Genomic DNA, 25,624 nt, shown 5'->3' on the forward strand with positions numbered 1-25,624 from the left:
GGCATGCACCAGCACACCTCGCTAATTTTTGTATTTTTAGTAGAGACAGTTTCGCCATGTTGGCCAGGCTGGTCTTGAACTCCTGGGCTCAAGTGATCCTCCTGCCTTGGCCTCCCAAAGTGCTGGGATTACAGACGTGAGCCACTGAACCTGGCCACTCTCCACATCTTTCTAGCAGTTATGAGGTGCACACGACAGGGGCCGGTGTGGGGGAGGTGGCCTAGCCCCAGTGATGTTGGTCCCCTCTCCACAGCCTCGCTCCCCCAACCTGGCCTTGTCCTCTGACAACTGGGAGAGCAGCCTGTTCCTTCCCCACCCACAGAGAGCCTGCAATCAGCTCCCCCAGGCTGCAGCCAAGGCCAGCAGCTGGGCCTGGGAGTGAGGGGGCTCTGTCCTCGAGGGCTCCAGCCAAGCCCTACGCAGTGGTCCTCCTCCACCAGCCTGCCCTAGGGCCCCCACAGTGGCTCCCTGAGAGGTCTCTGGCCCACAGCCCTAACCACATCCCTCCCAGCTCACACACCCTCTAAGGCTCCCCATCGCCCCAAGTCCAGCACAAACCATCGTTTCCACTGAATTCCTTTATTCAGTCAACAAACTCCCAGAGCCCGCTCTGCATTGAGGCCTCAAGGAACGCTGAGGTCAGGGGAGACAGCTGGACACAGACACTTCCCCAACCCCAGGGTCACAGTGGGGCTGGAGGGAAGGACAGGGGTGCAATAGCGGTGGGGGTATATGAGGGAAGGCTGCAAAGATGTGGTAGCTGGAGTTTAGAGAGATGTATAAGAGTTTTCCAAGGAGCAACAGTGGCAGAAAAGCTTTGCAGGTAGGTGAGGAGGAGCAGCAGGAGCTTAACCTGCATGAGAATCCCTCTCACTAGTCAGAAAGTTGACCCTGCACAGCCAAGGGGTAAGCTCTGCCCATTTTGCAGGTGACAGAACTGAGACCCAGAGAGGGAAAGGAACTTGCCCACCGTCACACAGCGTGGAAGGGGCAAAACCGTAGGCTCCAATACCTGGACTCTTAACCTCCTTACTCTGAGCCTTCTCACACTTGGCATGCTGTTCCCTCTGCCAGGAATGCCTTTCCTTCCCTTGATTGCACGAAAAGTTCCTGCCAGGTTTGGTGTCATCCCTTTGTGCCCCTTGTAGGGTGAGGACAGAAGGGGTCCCATTGGACAGGTGGGAAAACTGCAGCCCTGGGATGCTCAGGTACCATTAGGGTGGACTGGGACCCCAGCCCCTCCTGCCCCCTTACAGGATACCAAAGAGATACATGGGCTATCCCAAAAGACAGAGTCCCAGCCAGGGCAACTGCTCTTGTCCTTGGCTTCCTCCAGAGAAACAAGAGATTGGAGAGCAGAAGTCAGATCATACATGAATGTCCCCTTGGAAATAAGACAGGAAACTCAAAACTGGGTGCCTGTAGTCCCAGCTATTTGGGAGGCTGAGGCAGAAGGATCACTGTAGCCCAGAAGTTCAAGACAAGCCTGGGCAACATAGCAAGATCCTGTCTCTTAAAATTAATAATTACAAATTAAAAAAAAGCCCGGGCATGGTGGCTCACGCCTATTATTCCAACACTTTGGGAGGCTGAGGTGGGAGGATCACTTGAGGTCAGGAGTTTGAGATCAGCCTGGCCATCATGGTGAAACCTCATCTCTACTGAAAATAAAAAAAATTAGCTGGGTATGGTGGTGCACACCTGTAATCCCAGCTACTCAGGAGGCTGAGGCAGGAGAATCGCTTGAACCTGGGAAGCAGAGGTTGCACCGAGCCGAGATCGCACCACTGCACTCCACCCTGGGTAACAGAGCGAGGCTCTGTCTCAAAAATGAAAATAAAAATAAAAAGAGAGAGAGAGAAAAGGAAACTCAGGGGGCCAGGGCTTGAGGGGATAGGAAGATGGGAGGGTCTTCAATTTGGTTCCTTGCTTCTTTGGGCCAGGACTCAAGAGAGCCTCACTGACACATCTGCCAATCTGTCTTGAATCTTAACAAATTGCAAAGGCCACAGGCTATTCCACAAGCCATGGGAGCCCCCCCAAATGCAATGTCATGGGGGTGTTCCTGAAGTAGAGGACCCTTATAAAGCCTCTGAGGCCCAGAGAGGGGCAGCTCCCTGTCTAAGGTCACACAGCCAATCAACAGAGACCTAATCCAGAGGTCTGCGGGCAGGAGCTATAAAAAGGACAGGGAGTGTGGTTTGCCCTCTGGGTGAGCAGTGAAGGCGTGAGTCTCACACCCCCGGCTTCCGCTCCACAGCACGTCCAGCTGGGGGCCCAGGGTGCTGAATGATGGCCGGTCCTGTGGGCTAGGGGCCCAGCACAGCTTCATGAGCTCGTGAACCTGAGAGGCGGGGGACAGAGAATGGGGTCATGCCTGAGCAATCAGAAGGACACGACTCCCATTCAGTGTATTTTTGTTTTTGTTTTTGTTTTTGTTTTCTTTTTTTTTTTTTTTTTTTGAGACAGAGTCTCGCTCTGTGGCCCAGGCTGGAGTGCAGTGGCCGGATCTCAGCTCACTGTAAGCTCCGCCTCCCGGGTTTACACCATTCTCCTGCCTCAGCCTCCTGAGTAGCTGGGACTACAGGTGCCTGCCACCTCACCCGGCTAGTTTTTGTATTTTTTTAGTAGAGACAGGGTTTCACCGTGTTAGCCAGGATGGTCTCGATCTCCTGACCTCGTGATCCGCCCATCTCGGCCTCCCAAAGTGCTGGGATTACAGGCTTGAGCCACCGCGCCCGGCCTGTTTTTGTTTTTTTGAGACGGAGTCTAGCTCTGTTGTCCAGTCTGGAGTGCAATGGCATGATCTTGGCTCACTGCCACCTCCACCTCCCGGGTTCAAGCAATTATTCTGCCTCAGCTTCCCAAGTAGCTGGGATTACAGGTGCGTGCCACCACACCCCGCTAATTTTGTATTTTTAGTAGAGACGGGGTTTCACCATGTTGGCCAGGTTGGTCTCAAACTCCTGACCTCAGGTGATCCACCTGTCTCGGCCTCTCAAAGTGCTTGGATTATAGGCATGAGCCACCACACCCAGCCCCATTCAGTTTTAAAACACAAATTAAATTCCATCCCATCTCTGCTCCAAAACCTCCCATGGCTCCCTAGGGATCTTATTTATTTATTTATTTATTTGAGACAAAGTTTCGCTCTTGTTGCCCAGGCTGGAATGCAGTGGCACGATCTCGGCTTACTGCAACCTCTGCCTCCTGGGTTCAAGTGATTCTCCTGCCTCAGCCTCCCAAGTAGCTGGGATTACACGTACACACCACCATACCTGACTAAGTTTATATTTTTAGTAGAGATGGGGTTTCATCATGTTGGTCAGGCTGGTCTTGAACTCCTGACCTCATGTGATCCACTCGCCTCGGCCTCCCAAAGTGCTGGGATTACAGGCATGAGCCACCGCACCCAGCCCCTATGGATCTTAGAACACACTTCTTTTGAGACCACCCTGACCAACATGGAGAAACCCCGTCTTAACTAAAAATAAAAATTAAAAAAATTAGGCCGGGCGCGGTGGCTCACACCTATAATCCCAGCACTTTGGGAGGCTGAGGCGGGCAGATCATGAGGTCAGGAGATCGAGACCATCCTGGCTAACACGGTGAAACCCCATCTCTACTAAAAATACAAAAAATTAGCCGGGTATGGTGGCAGTTGCCTGTAATCCCAGCTACTCGGGAGGCTGAGGCAGGAGAATGGCGTGAACCCGGGAGGCAGAGCTTGCAGTGAGCCGAGATTGCGCCACTGCACTCCAGCCTGAGTGACAGAGCGAAACTCCGTCTCAAAAACAAAAAAAAGAAAAAAAAAAATTAGCTGGGCGTGGTAGCGTGCACCTATAATCCCAGCTACCTGGGAGTCTAAGGCAGGAGAATTGCTTGAACCTGGGTGGTGGAGGTTGCAGTGATCCGAGATCACGCCATTGCACTCCAGCCCGGGCAACAAGAGCGAAACCGCGTCTCAAAAAAAAAAAAAACAAAAAAAACCACGTCTCCCCTGATGCCCTCCTTTGCTCATCTCCATCCTTCCTTGCCTCATTTGTTCCAGGCAGTCACACCTGCCTCCATCGCACTGGTGCTTAAACGCACCCAGCCCATTCCCTCCCCAAGGCCTTTGTTCCTTCTGTGTCTCCCACTGGACATTTCTTCTCCTAGCTTTACTCGTAGGTAGGCTTCTCCTCCTTCCAGCATTGCCCCCTAAGAGGCCCTCTTTGACCACCCCCACCCCACATTTCCCTCTGTTCATCTCTTTCAAGGCACTTATCATTACCAGAATTTTGTTTTTCTGTTTCGTTTCGTTTTGTTTTGAGACAGGGTGTCACTCTGTTGTCCAGGCTGGAGTGCAGTGGCACAATAATGGCTCACTGCAGCCTTGACCTCCTGGGCTCGAGCAATCCTCCTGCCTCAACCTCCCTAGTAGCTGAAACCACAGGTGCATGTCACAACACCGGCTAATGCTTGTACTATTGTAGAGACAGGGTCTCACTATGTTGCCCAGGCTGGTTTGAACACCTGGGCTCCAGTGATCCTTCCGCCTCAACCTCCCAAAGTGTTGGGATTACAGGCATGAGCCATCACACCCAGCCTAGAATGTTCTTATCAGCTTCTGCTAGTTACTGGGGGGACAGGGTTCTCTCCCTATCTGGGTCTTCAGCACCCAACAAGTCCTGGCACACAGTTGGCACTCAATAAATGTTTTTGGCCTGAGCGAATTAATTTATCAATGACCAACCGCATGTTAGACACTTCCACAAAGGTTATGATTACATGATTATAAACCATGACAGGGTGGGATGTGGTGGCTCACATCTGTAATCCCAGCACTCTGGGAGGCCAGAGCAGGAGGATCACTTGAGCCCAGGAGCTCAAGACCAGCCTGGGCAACACAGAGAGACCCCATCTCTAAAAAAATTTTTTTTTTAGTTAGCCAGGCACAGTGGCTCATGCCCGTAAATCCCAGCACTTTGGGAGGCCAAGGTAGGAGGATCGCTTGAGTCCAGGAGTTCAAGACCAGCCTGGGCAACATAGCGAGACCCCGTCTCTAAAAAGCAAATTATTTTTATTTTATTTATTTATTTATTTTGAGATGGAGACTCCCTCTTTTGCCCAGGCTGGAGTGCAGTGGCATGATCTCAGCTCACTGCAACTTTCCCCTCCCAGGTTCAAGCAATTCTCCTGCCTCAGCCTCCCAAGTAGCTGGGATCACAGGCACCCACGGCCACACACGGGGAATTTTTGTATTTTTAGTAGAGACAGGGTTTCACCATGTTGGCCAGGCTGGTCTCGAACTCCTGACCTCAGGCGGTCTGACTGCCTCAGCCTTCAAAAGTGCTGGGATTACCAGCTGTGAGCCACCACACCTGGCCAAAATTATTTTTAAATTAGCCAGGCATGGGGGTGTACACCTGTAGTCCCAGCACTTTGCGAGGCCGAAGACAGAGAATCACTTGAGCTCACAAGTTCAAGACCAGCCTGGGCAACATAATGAGACCCCCCCCCCCCATCTCTAAAAAATTACTTTTAAATTAGCCAGGCGTGGTGGTGTACACCTGTAGTCCCTGCTACTACAGACGCTGAACTAGGGGGATCACTTGAGCTCAGGAGGTGGAGGTTGTAGTGAGCTATAATTGTGCCCCAGCCTGGGCAACAGAGTGACCCCCATCTCTAAAAAAAAAAAACAAACAAACAAACCATGAACCTCACCAACATTTACGGAGCATAGACTGTGTGCTCGGCTTTGAGCTGAGCCCTCATAGGCACAGGTGTTCAGGAGTCTGATCTTCCCTCAAGCTATAAGGCGTTACTATGCTCATTTTGGAAAAGGGTAAACTGAGGCTCTGAAAGTGCTCTGACTTGCTTCACAGTGAGAAAGTAGCCAAGTGGGGGTCAGGATCCTCATCAGCCTCACACTCTAGCCTCTCCTCTCAGTCCAGAGACTCAGGCGCCAGCTGGCTGGCCCGAAACCCCGGCCCAATCTACAGACTGGGAAACTGAGGCTGGCCCTGCGGCGCTCACCTCAGCAGGGCAGGCAGGAGGCGCCGGCAGCCTCTGGCCCTCCTCCAGCAGTTCCAAGAGGCGGCAGAGGGCGGGGACATCCCGCTCACATCCCATCATCCGCAGAAACTCCTGGAGCCAAGAGGGAGCGCATGTGGTGGGGGAGGGGCCACCCGTGGCGTGGGGAGGAGCCATGTGATGGAGCGGGGAGGGGCTGCCTGCACCGTGAAGGGGTCAGAAAGGTGAGGTAGGGTCCTCCCCACTGAGGCCTATGATGCTGGGACCAAGTGACCCCATGCTAAAGAGGGACGCAGGCGCAGACAGGTTGGAGACTGGCCACGAGGGGCGTGGAGGGAGAAGGAGGCTGGGGGCCCACGGGAGCCGACTCACGGCCGAGGGGCTGCAGCTTTTGTCACAGTAGGTGAAGAGCTCGTACAGGACGACCCCGAAGCTCCAGACGTCTGACTGGCGAGAGAAGATGTTGTCCGAGAGGGATTCGGGGGCATACCTGGAGAGGGGACAGGGAGGTCTTGAGATGCGAGAGTGGAGAAAAGACAGGAAGAGGGGGGCAGCCTTGGAATGGGGAACTGGTCAGGGTAGGTGGGGACTGTGAGCAGGTCAGTCCCATCTCCAGGGTCTCGGTTTCCCTGGCTGTGGGATGGGCGGATTCTCCAGCCCTGGGAGGTGCCTGGGAAGAGCCAAGGGGAGGGGGCGGGGCCAGCGTGGAGGGGCGGAGACGGGGCGGAGCCAGAGCCGAGGGAGGGGGAGGGGCCAGAACTGGGGGAAGGGCGGAACTAAGAAGGGGCCAGCACTGAGGGGCGGAGCCAGGGTGTTGGAGGAGTGGGGCTCTGATGTTTGGGCGGGGCGAGAGCTGAGAGAAGGGCGGGGCTAAGGCTGGGGAACAAAGCAGCGGCAGGGGGCGGGGCCATGTTAGGGGAGGAGCCAGAGCCGTGGGGAGTAGGGGCGGAGCCTGGGCGCGGGTTCCCCACCAGAAAATGGGGCTCTGGCCCGGCTCGCGGACCACGTAGTAGTCTTTGTCAAGCGGCAGCAGCTTAGCTAGGCCGAAGTCAGCGATCTTGACGTGGGCCTCGCTCTCCACCAGGATGTTTCGGGCGGCCAGGTCGCGGTGCACGCAGCGGCGGGAGCCCAGGTACTCCATGCCCTGTGGGCGGGCGGTGTGAGCGTGCAGAGAGGATCCCAGGATAATCCGGCAGGCACCCTAAGCCTGACCTGGACTCTAACCCTAACCCAGACCCCAACTCTAACCCTACCCTCGAGCCATCCTTCACTGAAGTTCTGATCCTGAACCCTAAGCCAACCCCACCACCCCCGAGACCTGGACCCCAAACTTCACTCCTCAGCCTTCACCACAACCTCCACGCAGACCCCTGCCCAGGCCGAGCCAGCTGAATCCCCACAAGTCCCTGAGCGCCCCCTCGCACCTTGCAGATCTGCGAGGAGTAGAGAAGGAGGCGGCTGGCATCGAGGCGCGCGCGGTGCCGCTGCAGGAAGTCGCGCAAGCAGCCGCTGGGCAGGTACTCCATGACCAGCCGCAGGCTCTGGCGGCCTGGAGAAAGCAGGAGCTGTCACAGCAGGGCCCAGCTGTGCTCCTCCCCTCATTCTTCCCCGTTTCACAGTGGGACCTTGTGTCCCTCTCGCCCTCAGTTTTGCTGACTGTAATATGGGAACCGCGACAATTACACATTGCTAATATCTCTTGAGTACTTTCTACAGCATACATTGATGTGTTTATATATCACGGCCAGGCATAGTGGCTCACGCCTGTAATCCCAGCACTTTGAAGCCTCACTTGAGGTCAGGAGATCAAGACCAGCCTGGCCAACATGGTGAAAACCCATCTCCACTAAAAACATAAAAATTAGCTGGGTGCGGTGGCACGCTCCTGTAATCCCAGCTACTCGGGAGGCTGAGGCAGGATAATCACTTGAACCTGGGAAGCAGAGGTTGCAGTAAGCCGAGACTGAGCCACTGCATTCCAGCCTGGGTGACAGAGCGAGACTCCGTCTCAAAAACAAACAAACAAACAACAATAACAAAGTAAATATCACAATGACCCATTTTTCAGCTGGAGAAACAGGCTCAGAGAAGTTAAGGTTGCACAACTGGTAAGGGGTAGAGTCAGGATTCAAACCTGTAACTCATGTGAATCTGGATCAATCAATAATCACGTTCCCAGCCTATATAAAGTGGCCTGGCAGGAAGGTACGAATGTGCACTTTGAAAAGCACCCATACGTCTCAGTTCACTCATCCGGGACCTGGCTCACCCGGGCCATAGCTGACACCACGATACTTGACAATGAAATCACTGTGCAGTGCTTTGAGGATCTGAATCTCCCGCTGGAAGTCCCTCTGCTGGTCTGGCCCGCTGTGCTGCAGCTGTTTCACGGCCACCAGGGCACCTGTGTTGTCGCCTAGCGGGTCATAGCGGCACAGCTCCACACTGCCAAAGTTGCCCTGGGGGATAGCAGGACTGGCGTCCAGGCATCTGGATGCTGCTCTGCCCTCTCCAACCCATCCTGGCCCTGCCCACCTTACCTTGCCCAGCTGTGAGATGTACTTGAGGTGTCTCTCCTCGAAGATCGTGGGGTCTTGGCAGGCATAGAGCTGGGCACCATTCCACAGCCCATCACGAGGTGCCAGGGCACCAGGTGTGGGGTCTGAGAGGAGCTCATAGTCTGGGGTGGGGGCATGGGCAGTGGTAAGCAGCGCCTCTCATCCTGGGCCCCACTCCTGAGTTGACTTGCTGTGCAACCTCCATCTGCATGTTGACCCTCTCTGTGCACTATGGCAGGGCCATTGCAAGCCAAAGGAGACTGGAAAAAGTTGTCTCGCACCCCATCCCAGGCAAAGGAAGCCTCCTTGTGCAGTGTACACCCTGTGCAACTCCACATGGCTACAAAGATGGAGGATATAATGAGAACTCATTTCCCCAGTTCCACTGCTATGAAATGTGGCCACATGACTGAGCTCAGGCTGATGGACAAGATATGCTGGGTGCCCCTCCAGTCCTGGCCCATGGAAACCTAGTATGGGGCCCTCCACACTCTCTCTTTTATCCGCAAAGGATCCAACAGAGACCCAACACCAGAGGTGAGTGCAGCCACAAGGTGAGAGGTTCCTGGGGGCCTGGACACCCTCATCGAATGAAGATTAAATATCACACTGGGCATGGTTGTGTGTGCCTGTAATCCCAGCTACTTGGGAGACTAAGGCAGGAGGATTGTTTGAGCCGGTAATTCAAGACCAGCCTGGGGAACATAGCAAGACCCCATCACAAAAAAAAAAAAAAAAAAAAAAAAAAAAAACTCCAGCCAGGTGTGGTGGCTCACGCCTGTAATCCCAATACTGGAGGCTGAGGTGGATGGATCTTTTTGAGACCGGGAGTTTGAGACTAGCTCAGGCCAACATGTCAAAACCCTGTCTTTACTAAAAAATACAAAAATGTAGCCATGTTTGGTGGCACACCCCTATAATCCTAGCTACTTGGGAGTCTGAGGCACGAGAATTGCTTGAACCAGGGAGGTTGCAGTGAGCCAAGATCGTACCACTGCATTCCAGCCTAGGTGACAGAGGAAGATGGTGTCTCAAAAATATAAAATAAAATAAAATAAAAATGCATACAGGCATGCATCACCATGCCTGGCTAAATTTTTTTTTTTTTTTTTTTGAGAGATGGAGTTTTGCCATGTTGCCCAGGCTGGTCTGGAACTCCTGGGCTCAAGTGATACACCTACCTAGAGCTGGAACTACAGGCATGAGCCACTGCACCCAGCCAAACATTTTTTTAAAAGAATAAAATGGGCCAGGCATGGTGGTTCATGCCTGTAATCCCAGCACTTTGGGAGGCCGAGGCGGGAGGATCACTTGAGGTTAGGAGCTCGAGACCAGCCTGACCAATATGGTGAAATCCCACATCTACCAAAAATACAAAAATTAGCTGGGCATGGTGGCATGCACCTGTAATCCTAGCTACTTGGGAGTCTCAGGCAGGAGAATCGCTTGAACCAGAGGTTCAAGGAGGCAGAGGTTGCAGTGAGCCGAGATTGTGCCACTGCACTCCAGCCTGGGCAACAGAGCGAGACTCCGTCTCAAAAATAAATAAATACATACATAAATAAAATATCATCATGTTGAACCTTGACTGAGGGGACTGTTTGTTACAGCAGCCATTGAAGCTCACACTGTCACAGTCACCAACCCCTCCAACCTTGCCAGACACACAAGGTGTGGCCTGCCGCAAACCACACTGCTTCCCCTGGGCCTAATATGACATCACAGCCCTTCCCACCCAACCCGGCCCAGCAGGCACCTGAAGAGATGAGGCTGTTGAGGTCACGAATGACGGCTCGGAAGGAGGGCCTCTGGACCGGCTCATAGGCCATGCACTGTTGAATCAGCAGGGCCAGCTCTGTCCACTTGGGGGCCGGCAGCTGCTGCCGGTCCTCATAAAATTGGAGTTTCTGAGGGTGAGAGGAGGAGTTGGTAATCCCCATCCCACCAGATGCACCCCAATCTCCCCAAACTGGATATCAGTCTACCCTCTATCAAAGTAGGGGCTCAGAGACTGATGCCAGGTGAGGGGCTCTGACCTTAGCAGGATCCAGGGCGCTGATGGGCATGGTGACGCCACTAAACACCTCCCAGACCGTGGCACCGAAGCCCCACTTGTCAGCTTCCAAGTTAAGTGTCTGGGCCTCCCGAAGACACTCGGGAGCCACCCAGGGGATCCTGTCGGTGAGCACTGAGGAATGGAAGTGGGATCAGGCATCCACTTCCTTACCCTGCTCAGCCCCTCCCTCCTCCACCTCCAGGAACTTACTCTCCAGGCTTAACACAGCGGGGCTGACCCCAGGGTCACTCAGCTTGATGAAGGGTGGGCTCCCATCAGCCCCCTCCCGAGCCAGGAGCACCTTCCGGGCGGAGACATTGCCGTGGGGGAGGCCTTTGTCCTCCTAAGGGGGCCAGGCATAGGGAAATGCCAGGGAGGGTTTGATGAATGAAGAGTCTGTTTGGCAAACTCCTAGACATCCTTCAAAGCCCATTTGGTACTGCTCAGACATGCTCCAACATCATCCCTGACTCCTGACATCCTGTCTTGCCCCTCTAGTTCACCCCCTACACTGACCTGGCTATGTCCCTCCCCTTCTCAAACACCACCCCATCCTGTGACTCCCCAGTGCCTTTGACACAAAGTGAAGCTCCTCAGCCTGGCATTGAAGGCCCTTGCTCAAGCTTCCAGTGAACTTCCCTTCCACACTTGCACCCTGGTCTCCTGCCAACAGAACTGCCTGATAGACCCCAGGGAATGCAACACACTATCTAGCCTGCAGGCCTTTGCCTAGGCTGTTCCCACAGCCTGACGTGCCTGCCTTCCTTTCTTCTCTTGATGAACTTCTACTCAATCTTCAAGGCCCCATCTCCAGTGTTCCTTCTTCTAGGAAGCCTTTCTCTGTGCCCAGCCTTATCATTCACTACAGCCCCTGACATCCATAAATGACTTGTTGTCTTCTAGTGTTCTCACAGCCTCAACCTAAAATGCCCTCCCCTTGAACACATACCAAACTCCTATGCACACTACAGAGCCCACTCCCAATTCCTCTTCCACCCAGAGAAAGCCTTCCCTGGGAATGGAGGGTGGAGCAGGCAGAGGAGCACTCACCAGATAGTTGAGGGCGTAGGCCAGCTGTTTGACCACCTGCAGCTTCCAGCTGGCTGGCACCAGGTGGCCACGTTTTCGCAGATACATGTCTATCGCCCCCAGGTGTACAAATTCTTGCACCATGGTGCCTGGTTGGCAGCAGGGAGAGGCGGGATTGGGTGTGTTGAGCAGGTTCTGCCAACACCCTGGCTCTCAGGGTCTCTCAAACTCTCATCTCTGTTCCCTCCCCTGCTACCTCTGTTCATACTGTACTCACCTCTCCTCCCACCTCCATCTCTGAATGATTTGCCTGCAATGCCTAGAAGGTGCTGAGCCCTCTCTGTATCTGTATCTCACTTTTCTTTTCTTTTCTTTTCTTTTCTTTCTTTCTTTCTCTCTCTCTTTCTTTCTTTCTTTTCTTTTCTTTCTCTTTCTTTTCTTTCTTTCTCTTTCTTTCACAGTCTCACTCTGTTGCCCAGGCTGGAGTGCAGTGACGTGATCTCGGCTTACTACAACCTCTGCCTCCCGGATTCAACCTATTCTCCTGCCTCAGCCTCCCAAGTAGCTGGAACTACAGGCGCATGCCAGCATACCCAGCTGATTTTGTATTTTTAGTAGAGACAGGGTCTTGCCATGTTGACCAGGCTGGTCTTGAACTCCTGATCTCAGGTGATCCACCCGCCTCGGCTTTTCTTTTTTGTTGTTGTTTTTGTTTTTTGTTTTTTGTTTTTTGTTTTTTTTGAGACGGAGTCTCGCTCTGTGGCCCAGGCTGGAGTGCAGTGGCCGGATCTCAGCTCACTACAAGCTCCGCCTCCCGGGTTTACGCCATTCTCCTGCCTCAGCCTCCCGAGTAGCTGGGACTACAGGCGCCCGCCACCTCGCCCGGCTAGTTTTTGTTTTTTTTTTTTTTTTTTTTTGTATTTTTTAGTAGAGATGGGGTTTCACCATGTTAGCCAGGATGGTCTCGATCTCCTGACCTCGTGATCCGCCCGTCTCGGCCTCCCAAAGTGCTGGGATTACAGGCTTGAGCCACCGCGCCCGGCCTCGGCTTTTCAATTACAGGCGTGAGCCACCATGCCCAGCCTTTGTATCTTACTTCTAACCCTTTGCATGTTCTGTGTCCTCTGCCTAGAACACCCCTCTTCCTTTCCTAATTCACACTTGTCCTTATCTTTCCAGGTTAGAATGCATCTTTGTCTACCCACAAGCATTGCCTGACCCCCAGGCTGGCCCAACAGCCTCTCTGATCATCCACAGTGCCCCATGCTGCCCTCCTCGCCCCTCATCACGCCCTGCCTGTCACATTCTAGCCTCTGTCCCCAGCTCTTGGCCCATCCTGGACTCCCAAACAATGAAACCAAGGCTCAGAAAGGTTATGTGACCCGCGCAAAGCTGCAGAGATTAGAAAGCCAGGTTTGTCTGACTTCAGATCATTCTGGGGCTGAGTATGGGTGGGAACCTGGAGCCACTTTCCAAGCAGTGATGATGAAGAGACATAAATAAAGGGTTATGAACATGGCCCCCATCCACGGAGGCCTAGTGTGTTGCCGGTGCTGTCATATAGAGGCTCAGAACAGAGGCGGGAAGAACAGCCTGGACTTGGGTGAGGCAGGGGTGGGGTGGGAGGGTGAGGGGCTCTCACTGTCTCCAGCCATGCACACGCCGTGGAGCAGCACGAGATGCCGGTACGACACTTGGCTCATCAAGCTCGCTGCTTCCAGGAATGACTGGGGAAGATGGGAAGGGAGAGAAGATACGTGGGTTCCTTCCACTCCAACAATCCCACATTTTGGGCTCACAAACCTGCCTTAGGTGAACATCTGGCCACAGTTCACTTTTGGCCCTGGAGTCTGCCATTAGTGCACACAGCACTACCATGATTTTCTGATACAGGACGGAAGCTCCCACTATCATCTACCTTTTCTCTTTTTTTTTTTTTTTTTTTGAGATGGAGTCTCCCTCTGTCACCCAGGCTGGAGTGCAGTGGCGCAATCTTGGCTCAGTGCAACCTCCACTTCCCAGGCTCAAGCGATTCTCCTGCCTCAGCCTCCCGAGTAGCTGGGATTACAGGCATGCACCACCATGCTTGGCTAATTTTGTAATTTTAGTAGAGACCGGGTTTCTCCATTTTGGTCAGGTTGGTCTCCAACTCCTGACCTCAGATGGTCTGCCCGCCTCACCCTCCCAGAGTGCTGGGATTATAGGCGTAAGCCACTGTGCCCGGCCTAAAATTTATAAAGATGAGGTGTCGCTAGGTTGCCTAGGCTGTTCTTGAACTCCTGGCTTCAAAGCATCCTCCTGCCTCAGCCTCCCAAAGTGCTGGGATTACAGGCATGAGCCACCGCGCCCAGGCCCCTGTGTGTTTTTAAATTTCTCTGTATCCATGACCCCCTCTCCAGCCAGCCCTGACTCCAAATGTCTGGTCCCCACCGCTCTCACCTCCATGCAGTTCTTGTGCTTAGCATCCATCACTTTTAGCAGCACCTCTGTCTTTCGGGACTCCCCATCCACCGCCTCGTGGCGACAGCCCCGGTAAATCTTGGTGAAGGACCCATGGCCCAGGTTCTCATGCTGAATGGTGAGGGGACAGCAGAAGGGGCCAGTGAGGGGGTTCCTGCAGGATCCCAGCCCAAGTGATACATAGCTGCTAGCCCCATTTTACAGATGGGAAAACCGAAGCAAGGCAAAGTTATAGCGTGTGGCTGCGGCCACACATCTGAGTCTCTGGTCCACAGACTGAGGTATTGTCCCATTTCCCAGGGCTGCTTACCCACTCTAGGCTGTCAGCGGGGATCTTGTGAAATGTCATCTGACTCAGCTGACATTGGGATTGGGGCTGAACCAGGGAGGACGTGGGTGGGCTGCAACCTCTCTGGACCACGATCAAGTTGGACTTTTCTATGGGGAGAGGATGAGGGACAAAAACCAGAAATCAGAGGTGAAAAGTCCCCAAGGGTTAGCTAACTCATGGCTTAGTTTGGGGTACCTCTAGAAGCCGCCCCTGATGAAGACTCCAGGGCACATGGTTTTCTGTTGTTGTTGTTTTTGTTTTGTTGTTGCTGCTGTTGTTGAGACGGAGTCTCACTCTGTCACCCAGGTTAGGGGGGCAGTGGCGAGATCTCAGCTCACTGCAACCTCCGCCTCTCAGGTTCAAGCGATTCTCCTGCCTCAGCCTCCCGAGTAGCTGGGACTACAGGTGTGTGCCACCATGCCCGGCTAATTTTTTTGTCTTTATTGAGACAGAGTCTCACTCTGTCACCCAGGCTGGAGTGCAGTGGCGCGATCTCGGCTCACTGCAACCTCTGCCTCCCAGGTTCAAGTGATTCTCCTGCCTCAGCCTCCAGAGTAGCTGGGACTACACGTGTGCGCCACCACACCCGGCTAATTTTTGTATTTTTAGTGGAGATGGAGTTTCACCATGTTGGCCATGCTGGTCTCAAACTCCTGACCTCAAGTGATCCACCTGCCTCAGCCCCCCAAAGTGCTGGGATTACAGATGTGAGCCATTGCGCCTGGCTGGCATATGGTTTACTTGAAAGGAGATCCAGAAAGCCCTCATAGGGATTTTGGATGAGAGACAAGGAAGGAAGGAGCCCTGCAGGGGGCTTTAATGAGCAAGTGGCACTGTGGACAACCAGAGCTCGGTTCTATTAGGGATTCTGGGAGACTCTGAAGAACTCACATCTCAGAGTTGTCCCATCAGAGGGGTTTGTTGAAGAGTGAAATTCACCCAGAGCTGAGAGATGGAGAGAGACTAGGTGCAGGTGACATGGCTCACATCTAGCTGTGCCTAGATCAAGCCAGACCTAAAGGTTATATATCTCTAACTTCCTGAGCCAATAAATCACCTTTTCTTCCCTAACCCACCTTGATCTGCAGTTTCTGCCATTTGCCACCCACACAGGAGTTGTCACAGACATAGAAAGCCAGGGTCCCAGATCAGCCACTCATTTCAGGGGAGGAGGGGGCTCACCTTTGGGTCTGGGGATACAGCAGGAGGTGAGGGTCACTGCAACCCCATCTACATGCAGCCTCCCATCCCAGCAGGCTGCCAGGAGCTCTCGAAGGCTGCTGTGGGATCGGCTGAGGCCAACCAGAAAGAAGGTCCCTGTGGGGCTGCGCTGAATGAGGCAACCCTTATAATCAGGACCAAGGGGGCTCTGCAAAAGAAGAGTGAACCCTGAGTGAGAGTGAGTGACACTTTTCCTCTGAGTCCTTCTTCCTTTTTTTTCTTGGAGACGGAGTCTGGCTCTGTTGCCCAGGCTGGAGTGCCATGGTGCAATCTCGGCTCACTGCAACCTCCGCCTCCTGGGTTCAAGCGATTCTCCTGCCTCAGCCTCCCAAGTAGCTGGGACTACAGGTGTGTGCCACCACGCCCAGCTAAGTTTTGTATTTTTAGTAGAGACAGGGTTTCACCATTCTGGACAGGATGGTTTCGATCTCTTGACCTTGTGATCCGCCTGCCTTGGCCTCCCAAAGTGCTGAAATTACAGGTGTGAGCCACTGTGCCAGGCCTTTTTTTTTTTTTTTTTTTTGAGACAGTCTCGCTCTGTTGCCCCAGGCTAGAGTGCAATGGCATGATCTCTGTTCACTGCAACCTCCATCTCCCAGATTCAAGTGACTCTCCTGCCTCAGCCTCCCGAGTAGCTGGGATTACAGGCTTGTGCCAACACGCACAGATAATTTTTGTATTTTTAGTAGAGACAGGGTTTCACCATGTTGGCCAGGCTGGTCTCGAACACCTGATTTCAGGTGATTTGCCTGCCTTGGCCTCCCAAAATGCTGGGATTACAGGTGTGAGCCACCATGCCCAGTCTCAGTCCTTCCTCCTAAAGCATCACAAAACTCATTCCAGTCTCTAGACCTTTGAATGTGCTGTTCTGTTCCCTGAGGGTGTCTTTTCCCTCCTATTCTTCAGGAACCAAATGCTGACTGATCTTTTAAATCTCAACTCAAACATCACCTCCTCCAGAAAGCCCTCCACTACCCACCCTAGCCGTAGACCGACCTGTACACAGACAGTGAGGAGGAAGCTGTCAAAGTCCTGGGGGCTGCGGCGGAGAACATAGGAGCCAGGACGTGAGCCCCCAGTCTTAAGCTTGTTTATGGCAAAGTCCAGACTGTGGGAAAAGGTGAGAGGGAATGGAGAGGAGTCAGAAACAGAAGGAGACAGAGAGACCTGGGCTCAAATTCAGGTACCTCTGTAGCCCTGGGATCCTTGCCAGGTGATACTCTCCCCCCATTTATAAAATCAGCCACAGGCAGGGAATGGTGGCTGAAGCCTGTAATCCCAGCACTTTGGGAGGCTGAGGCAGGCGGATCACGAGGTCAGGAGATCAACACCTTCCTGGCTAACACGGTAAAACTCCGTGTCTACTAATAATACAAAAAATTGGCCGGGCGCGGTGGCTCAAGCCTGTAATCCCAGCACTTTGGGAGGCCGAGACGGCCGGATCACGAGGTCAGGAGATCGAGACCATCCTGGCTAACACAGTGAAACCCTGTCTCTACTAAAAAATACAAAAAAAAACTAGCCGGGCGAGGTGGCAGACGCCTGTAGTCCCAGCCACTCGGGAGGCTGAGGCAGGAGAATGGCGTAAACCCGGGAGGCGGAGCTTGCAGTGAGCTGAGATCCGGCCACTGCACTCCAGCCTGGGCGACAGAGCGAGACTCCGTCTCAAAAAAAAAAAAAATAATAATAATAATAATAATAATACAAAAAATTAGCCAGGCGTGATGGCGAGCACCTGTAGTCCCAGTTATGCAGGAGGCTGAGGCAGGAGAATGGTGTGAACCCAGGAAGCGGAAGCTGCAGTGAGCCGAGATCGCGCCACTGCTCTCCAGCCTGGGCGACAGAGCCAGACTCCATCTCAAAAAAAAAAAAAAAAAAAAAAAAAAAAAAAAAAAAAAAAAAAAAATTGGCCGTAAGTCTTCGAGTCTTCCCGAGAGATTGTTTGTTTGTTTGTATTAAGAGACAGAGTCTTGCTCGGTTTGGTTGCCCAAGCTGGAGTGCAATCTCCGCTCACTGCAGCCTCCAACTCCTAGGCTCAAGTGATCCTCCTGCCTCAGCCTCCAGAGTCGCTGGGACTACAGGTCAACCATCAAAGCCAGCTATTTTTTTTTTTTTTGTAGAGATGGGGTCTCTCTTGTTGCCTAGACTGGTCTCCAACTCCTGAGTTCAAACAATCCTCCCGCCTTGGCTCCTCAAAGTGCTGGGATTGCAGGTGTGCACCACTATGCCTGGCCCTTCCTGGGAGATGAAACAAGAGGCTGTAGGTGAAGGTAGGCGACTTATCCATCTCCAGGAAATGGCCCTGGGGTCAGAGAGAGAGAGAGAGTAGCGGTCACCCTGGGCAGCAGACGGAATACTTCAGCTTCACTGAGCGCTGACTGTGCGGCAGGTGTGGTTTGAGCACTTGACCCCTGTCCAGGGCTCCTGGAAGGTGAGGACACTGAAGCATGGACACTGCGTGGCCGCAGAGGCCGGGAATGGGGGGCAGGTTCTTACGTGATGGGGCCGTGGCACTGCTCTGCCACCTCCTCCAGCAGCCTCGGCGGTGCCACCTCCTTGCAGAAGAAGTGCTGGGAGTCCGTGGTCAGCCGGAAGTAGCCGTCCACGAGCGCCACGAAAGACAGAGCCTCGGGCAGCCCCGGGAACTCGGCCTCCTGCGAGGGACAAGCGTCAGAGCCCAGTGCAACCGGAGGGTGCCGGTCCCGCCCTCGGGGTAAGGCTGGAGGGGAGGGGGATCCTGCACCCACCAAAATCTGGTTGTCTGTCCTGGTGACAGTGACCAGGCGGTGCTCCCCGGCCGGGCCAACGCGCGGGGCCTGCTTGATGCTAATGTCTACGATTTCTGGAAAGTCGCAGAAGGGCTGGAGGACCTGGGAAGGAGGAGATACCGAAGTGGGGGCCCTGCTGGACCCCACCAAACCATGCCCATGAGCTCCCCAAACCACGCCATCCCCTTCCCTACCCCTTTCCCACTCAACCCTTCCAAGCCGTGCCCCCTCCTATCAACTCTAACCCTCTCAACCCCTCCCCTGCCCATCCCCAAACATCTCCCACCCACTCTGCCAATCCCCGCCTCCTTCTCTCTGCTGGTACCCCGCTCCTTGATCCCTGCCCCACTTCGCAGCCTCCCAGCTTTCGGAGCCTCACTCCGTCTCTTAGTCCTGCCTCGTTCCAGCGCCCACCCACCCACTTCCCCTCCTCAACCCCTCCCATTTTCATTCCGGCGTTGCTCAGCCCCACCCTTCACTCATCTTGCCCCTCCCACTCCCGTAGTCTCCTCCCTTCCTAAGCCCCGCCCCTCGTTAAGCCTCGCCCACTTCCCCATCTCTTTTGCTTTGGCTCCGCCCCACATCCCCGCCCACTCTCCAGCCCCTCCCGAGCCCCACCCCACGTTGGCCCCGCCCAGCGGAGGGTCCGCCCTCACCTCCTGTTCTCCCTGGGTCCAGGCGATGCCTCCGTCACCAGCCACGCGGAGCAGCCCCATCCCGTCCTGGCCACCAGGGACCCCAGGGAGGCCCACATGGAAGGTCTCGGCGGCCCCAGCCGGATCCAGCCGCTCCAGATCCATAATGTACTTGGCCATGAGCGAGTGCCGGTCGGCCTGGCAGGCGGCCACGCGGCGCAGGGCCCTGCGCACTGTCCTCCGAATACGCCTCCGCGTCACGAAACTCAGGCCCTGGATCAGGTCGCGCAGGCTTGGGGGTAGGCAGGCCTTGTAGCTGCGGGAGTTGGAGGGGAGGGAGCCGGTCTTCAGCGTCGGGACGAGTCACCGCGGGGACACACACAAACCCAGGCTTTAGGCCAGGGGCTGGGGTGAGCCCCAGTTGGAGCAAGAGGCACATATAGACTCTCATTCAGGGTCAGATATGGGGACAGGACCTCAGAGTAGGGGAGGGCCATTGGCGCCCACAGGTCGGACAGGGACCCCACAGGCCTTTTAGCTGGGGGAGGTCAGGTGTCTTTCCAGCTGGAGCCTGGAGGTGGAGAGGGCTGGGTTCGTGGGAGGCCCTGGGTCATAGGAACACCCTGAAAGCTTGCAGGGGAACTCCATTTTGGGAGCCCGGCAAAGCCCCAATGGAGCCCACGTTGTTTACTCCCAAGCAGAGGCCGTCTCCACAGTCTGGTGGCTCTCACCTGACAGTCTTCAGCAGCTCTCCTGGCCGCTGGGCCTGCTCTCGCGCCATCCGGGCCAGGTCCAGCACGGCCAGGCTGAGACACTCACCCTGCTCCTTGAGGCTGAGGCCCACAGGGAGGCGCCCACTCACCAGGTCACTGCGGTGCTGGGGGGCCGCCACAGGGAGCATCAACTGAGGCCACCCAACTTCAAGCCCTGATGTTAACCTGCAGATCCCCCCAATCCTGGGCTGACCCCCACCCCTGGACTGCCACAGGGAGGGTCAGACGAGGCCCCACCTGATTGCAAGCCAGCCCTGATGTTGTCCCTTGGGCCCCCAACCCCTGGGTCAAACCCCAGGCGGAACCTCACCTGGGCAAAGAGGTGCTCCAGGACTGGCAGGTCAAGGATAGCGCTGGCCAAATCCTTGCGTAGCCCGAAGCGGTGGCACTTGTCCAGCCCAAACCAATTGGGGAAGTAAAAGCTGTTAGGAGAGGAGAGAACCCTGGGATGAAAGTGCAACCCAGCCTCAGTAGGGGTGACAGTATGGTGGTGGGGCGGGGGGAGGGGGGGACAGATTCTGCAGAGGCCTCACAGAGCCCAGCTTATACCTTTAATTTGCTGTGTGACCTTGGGCAAGTGACCCACCCTCTCTGTTCCGTTTCCTCATCTGAGAAATGGGTAGTGATCATATCCTCCCTGGGGCAGGGGTGTGGGCACCTCGAAATGCAAGGAGATGATCAATCCCTGGGGGCTGGAGGGGGCACTTCCTACCGAATCCTGTAGAGCAGGACTTGGGTGCTGGCATCCTCCACGGAGAAGATGTGGCTCGGGGGGAACCAGCAGGACAGGTCCTCCGTGGCCAGAGCAAAGAGGGAGTGGTACACAGGCAGGATGCCTACAGGTGACGGTCCCATCAGCTCCCTCCTGAGTCACCCCATCGGTGGCTTCAGGAGTGCCAGGATCATACCCAACCATCCAGATCGTTCCATACCTCAAGAGATGACCAGCTGTTCCCTTCATGTGCCGTCACACCTCTCAGTCTGCACAGGCCATTCCCACTGCCTCAGAGGCTCACTCTGCACACCCTTCTCCATTACTAAACTCCTACTCATCCCCCAAAGCCCCAAATCCAATGCTGACTTCTGCAGGCAACTATTCCAGCTCCCAATCTCGGCCCCACACAGCCCTATCCTTCCCTCTGGCCTGATCTACTAGGGATGCACTCACCGCTGGCCTTGGCAGCCTGCACGCACAGGTCTTCAGCCAAGTGGTCCCCAAAGGAGAAAGATAGGCGCTGGGGGGGCCCGGGGCCCCGAGCGGGCAGTAGCACGTGCAGGGCACCAGCCTCCGTGGACAAGAGGCTGCAGGAGCGCTGAGGGATCAGGGGTGTCTCCTCACTTGGAGGTGCCATGAGTGCAACTTGCCTGGGCCACAGAGAGAAAAAGCCCTTCAGTCCTGCTCAGAGAGGACTGGACTTCTGAGCGGGGAGGGCATGGAAAGGAGTAATGGAGGCCAGGCACGGCAGCTCATGCCTGTAATCACCGTATTTTGGGAGACCAAGGCAGGGGGATCACTTGAGGTCAGGAGTCTGAGACCAGCCTGGCCAACATGGCAAAACCCTGTCTCTAAAAAGTGCAAAACTTAGCCGGGTGTGGTGATGTGCCCCTGTAATCCCAGCAACTCAGGAGGCTGAGGCAGGACAATCACTTGAACCCGGGAGGCAGAGCTTGCAGTGAGACAAGATCATGCCACTGCACTCCAGCCTGGACAACAGAAAAAAAAAAAAAAAAAAGAAAAGAAAAGAAATAAAGAAGGAGCCTCCCTGGGATGGGCCCAGGAGGAAACTGACTCCCTGCTTCCCAGCTCCCAACACCTCCCACCCTCTCGCTCACTTGCCCTCAGAAACAGCGCTCAGGGCCCCCAGCTGGGTGGGGCAAGTGGTGGGGCTTCGAGTCCCCTGAGAAAAATCAGGGAGAAAAAGCAGTTCACTCAAATTGACCTGAATGAAGAAGATCTGAAGAAAATATCGGGAAAAACAAACAAAAACCTATGTTCCAGCAGGGCGCAGTGGCTCATACCTGTAACCCCATCACTTTGGGAGGCCAAGTAGGAAGGATAGCTTGAGACCAGGAGTTTGTTTTATGTTTTTTGTTTTTTTGAGACAGAGTCTCGTGCTGTCGCCCAGGCTGGAGTGCAGTGGTGTGATCTCAGCTCACTGCAACTTCCGCCTCCCAAGTTCAAGAGATTCTCGTGCCTCAGCCACCCCAGTAGCTGGGATTACAGGTGGGCACCACCATGCTCAGCTAATTTTTTTGTATTTTTAGTAGAGATGGAGTTTCACTATGTTGTCCAGGCTGGTCTCAAACTCCTGGCCTCAAGTGATCTGCCTGCCTCAGCCTCCCAAAATGCTGGATTAATGTGTGAGCCACCACGCCTGGCTGAGACCAGGAGTTTGAAAACAGCCTGGGCAATATAGTGAGACCGCCTCTTAAAAAGAAAAAAATGCCTTGTAATCCCAGCACTTTGACAGGCGGAGTCAGGTGGATCACTTGAGGCTAGGAATTTGAGACCTCATGTCTAAAAAATTAGCAAGGCACGGTGGCACACCCCCATAGTCCCAGCTACTTGGGAGGCTGAGGCGGGAGGATACCTTCAGCTCTGCAGGTTGAGGCTGCATTGAGCTATGATCACACCACTGCATTCCAGCCTGTGTGACAGAGCAAGACCTTATCTCTAGAAAAAAAACAACAACAACACGATACAAAACTATGATCCAAAATAATGCCCCAGGGCTGGGGTGGGGCGGCATTAATAAGGGTCTTTTTTGTTTTTGTTTTTGTTTTTTTTTTGTGAGACAGGATCTAGCTCTGTCTCCCAGGATGGAGTGCAGTGGCACAATCTCGGCTTACTCTGCATCCTGGGTTCAAGTGATTCTCCTGCCTCAGCCTCCCGAGTAGCTGGGATTACAGGGGCATGCCACCATGCCCGGCTAATTTTTGTATTTTTGGTAGAGACGGGGTTTCACCTTGTTGGCGAGGCTGGTCTGGAACTCCTGACCTCAAGTGATCCTCCCGCCTCAGCCTCCCAAAGTGCTGGGATTACCGGTCTGAGAAACTGCTCGTGGCCTAATGAGGTTTAAGACAACCAGAGGACTAGGACCCCTAGGACTCAGCTTTCGCAGCTGTGAAATGAGCTGACTCCACAGCAGCCTCAGTGAGGCGCTTTGCTGAGCCCAGTCCAGGCCTAAAGTGTCAACTCAATTAATCTGCATTAATTTGTATACTTCTTGATGATGTGCCAGTAAGCAATCAACAAGCGCCTGTTAAACCAAACAGGAAGGGCAGTTGGCACAGCGGTGTGGTGGTTACCATGGGAAGGGAAGTCTTGTGGGGGAAAGAACCTTACCAAAGGGACACTTTGATGTCACCAATGCCCAGACCAAGAATGAGCACATTCCTCGTCCCAGGAACCTTGAAGAAGCCCCTTGTCTCCCAAAGAGAGATGATGCCTAGTTTTGCCCTTTATAGAAATAAAATCACACAGCATGTCCTCTTTATCTTCCCCTCAACATCAGTCAATCAAGCTGTTTTGTTTTGTTTTGAGACGGAGTCTCGCACTGTCACCCAGGCTGGAGTAGAGTCACACGATCCTGGCTCACTGTAGCCTTTGCCTCCTGGGTTGAAGCTATTCAGTCTCAGCTTTCCGAGTAGCTGGGATTACAGGTGCGCACCACTGCGCCCGGCTAATTTTTGTATTTTTAGTAGAGACGGTGTTTCACCATGTTGGCCAGGCTGGTCTCAAACTCCTGACCTCAGGTGATCCGCCCGTCTCGGCCTCCCAAAATGCTGGGATTACAGGCGTGAGCCACCTCGCCCAGCCTTTTTTTTTTTTTGAGACGGATTCTCATTCTGTCTCCCAGGCTGGGGTGCAGTGGCATGATCTCGGCTCACTGCAAACTCCACCTCCCAGGTTCAAGCAATTCTCCTGCCTCGGCCTCCCGAGTAGCTGGAATTACAGGCACCTACCACCATGCCTGGCTAATTTTTGTGTTTTTAGTAGAGATGGGGTTTCACCATGTTGACCAATCTGATCTCAAACTCCTGACCTCCAGTGATCCACCTGCCTCAGCCTCCCAAAGTGTTGGGATTACAGGCATGGGCCACTGTGCCCAGCCCCAATCAAGTTTAAAATAAAGCTTCAGTGGCAATGGCACCCCACTGCAATCCCAGCTTACTCAGGAGGCTGAGGCAGCAGGATGGCTTGAGGCCAGGAGTTAGAGACCTGCCTGAACAACATAACAAGACCCCCGTCTCCAAAAAAAAAAAAAACTTAACAAAATATTATTTTTTTTTAATATTGAATGAAAACAATGAAGTCAGAGGTGATGTTTGGGCCTAGAAAACGCCTTTTTTTTTTTTTTTTTTTTTTTGGTTTTTTAAAAATGTTTGTAGAAATGGGGGTCTGGCTATGTTGCCCAGGCTGGTCTTGAACTCCTGGCCTCAAGCTATCCTTCTGCCTCGGTATCCCGTTTATAATCCCCAGCGTTCTACATCCTGGCATGGTCGGGCACCCTGTGTCTGGACCGGGAAGGCTCCGAGGGTCGGGGATGGGAACTCCGCCCCTCAACCCCTCCTTCCCACCCCTCAACCTCACAGCCCCCATTGCGCATGCGCATTGACCCCTCCAGGTCCGCAAGGCGGGCAACTCCGGGTCTTATTAAAAGCTGAGGTCCAGAGAAGCGAGCAATCGGAGGATGCGAGTCCCAGCTCGCATCTGTCTGGCAGCTTTCTTCTGAGGCCTGGAAGGCGAGCTCACCTTTGCCCTGGCAGCCCCCTGTGCCAGCCCAGCCATCCCCAGCCACCACCGTCCTCCCCCAGTGTCTGGGCAGAGCCCTGCGGCATCACCAGCTCTTACCTAGCAGGCAGGGACCCTGGGCCTTCGAAGGGAGAGCAGAGCCGGGAGGCAGCGAGAGGAAAGTCCCACTCGGCTCCTTCCTGTGTGGGCCCCTTGGTTTCCTGAGCCACTGTCATTTACCGAAAGTCAGGGCCCTGTGGGAGACGGGGGCGGGGAGGCGGCCAAGGAGGGGCAGAAAGTTCCGGAAGCCTCTGCAGCAGCCGCCCTGCTCAGACAGGCTGCTGGAGACCCCTAACCCAGAGGAACTGATGATAACACAGAGAAGGGTCTGGGTCACACCAGGGGCTCAGCTGACTCTAGACCCACTTGTTAAGTGGGGGCTCTGGCCCGCCCCTTGTTGCCTCAGTTAATCCATCTGTAGCATGTGTGAGTTGAGCACCCAGTGGAACTAATTTTGCACCCGGGGAAGGAAACCTGGCTGGATCTGCCCAGGAGGGAAGCAGGGAAGTTGCCCCAGAGGAAGGTCAAGTTCTTCTTTGAGGTATTTCTCCCTTAAGACTCAGGGAGACGTTGGATGCAGTGGCTCACGCCTGTAATCCCAGCACTCTGGGAGGCTGAGGCAGGCGGTCACTTGAGATCAGGAGTTTGAGACCAGCCTAGCCAACATAGCAAAACTCCGTCTCTACTAAAAATACAAAAATTAGCCAGGCGTGGTGGCCTGTGGCAGCACTTTGGGAGGCTGAGGTGGGCGGATCACTTGAAGTCAGGAGTTTGAGACCAGCCTGGCCAATATGATGAAACCCCATCTCTACTAAAAATAGGAAAATTAGCCAGGCCTGGTGATGCCTGTAATCCCAGCTACTCGGGAGGCTGAGGTGGGAGGATTGCTTGAACCTAGCAGGCAGAGGTTGCAGTGAGACGAGATGGCACCACTACACTCTAGCCTGGCAACAGAGCAGGACTCCATTTCAAAAAAAAAAAAA

At 54.2% G+C, this 25,624-nt stretch overlaps 1 protein-coding gene across 2 annotated transcripts; it reads right to left on the reverse strand.

Moving 5' to 3' along the window:
* Positions 1 to 563: 563 nt before the first annotated feature.
* Positions 564 to 24,828, reverse strand: JAK3 (Janus kinase 3). Of its 2 annotated transcripts, none has more exons than XM_010361433.2 (24): positions 24,702 to 24,828; positions 21,015 to 21,211; positions 20,559 to 20,682; positions 20,157 to 20,268; positions 19,805 to 19,950; positions 19,095 to 19,389; positions 18,418 to 18,540; positions 18,167 to 18,324; positions 16,667 to 16,778; positions 15,632 to 15,818; positions 14,429 to 14,556; positions 14,098 to 14,229; positions 13,301 to 13,385; positions 11,680 to 11,807; positions 10,840 to 10,972; positions 10,610 to 10,761; positions 10,330 to 10,480; positions 8,556 to 8,695; positions 8,285 to 8,474; positions 7,440 to 7,564; positions 6,987 to 7,159; positions 6,388 to 6,505; positions 6,019 to 6,129; positions 564 to 2,344 (listed from the first exon to the last, which is right to left on the reverse strand). In XM_010361433.2, exons 1-24 carry the CDS (start codon positions 24,815 to 24,817, stop codon positions 2,177 to 2,179), a joined length of 3,504 nt encoding a protein of 1,167 aa, XP_010359735.1. In that variant the 5' UTR covers positions 24,818 to 24,828; the 3' UTR covers positions 564 to 2,176. The 2 variants fall into 2 exon arrangements, with proteins under 2 accessions (XP_010359735.1, XP_030793062.1); XM_030937202.1 differs by lacking the exon at positions 24,702 to 24,828 and adding an exon at positions 23,193 to 23,214.
* Between the last annotated feature and the right edge of the window lie 796 nt (positions 24,829 to 25,624).

Source organism: Rhinopithecus roxellana, chromosome 8 (genome assembly GCF_007565055.1).
Source record: "Rhinopithecus roxellana isolate Shanxi Qingling chromosome 8, ASM756505v1, whole genome shotgun sequence".
NCBI lineage: Eukaryota > Metazoa > Chordata > Mammalia > Primates > Cercopithecidae > Rhinopithecus > Rhinopithecus roxellana.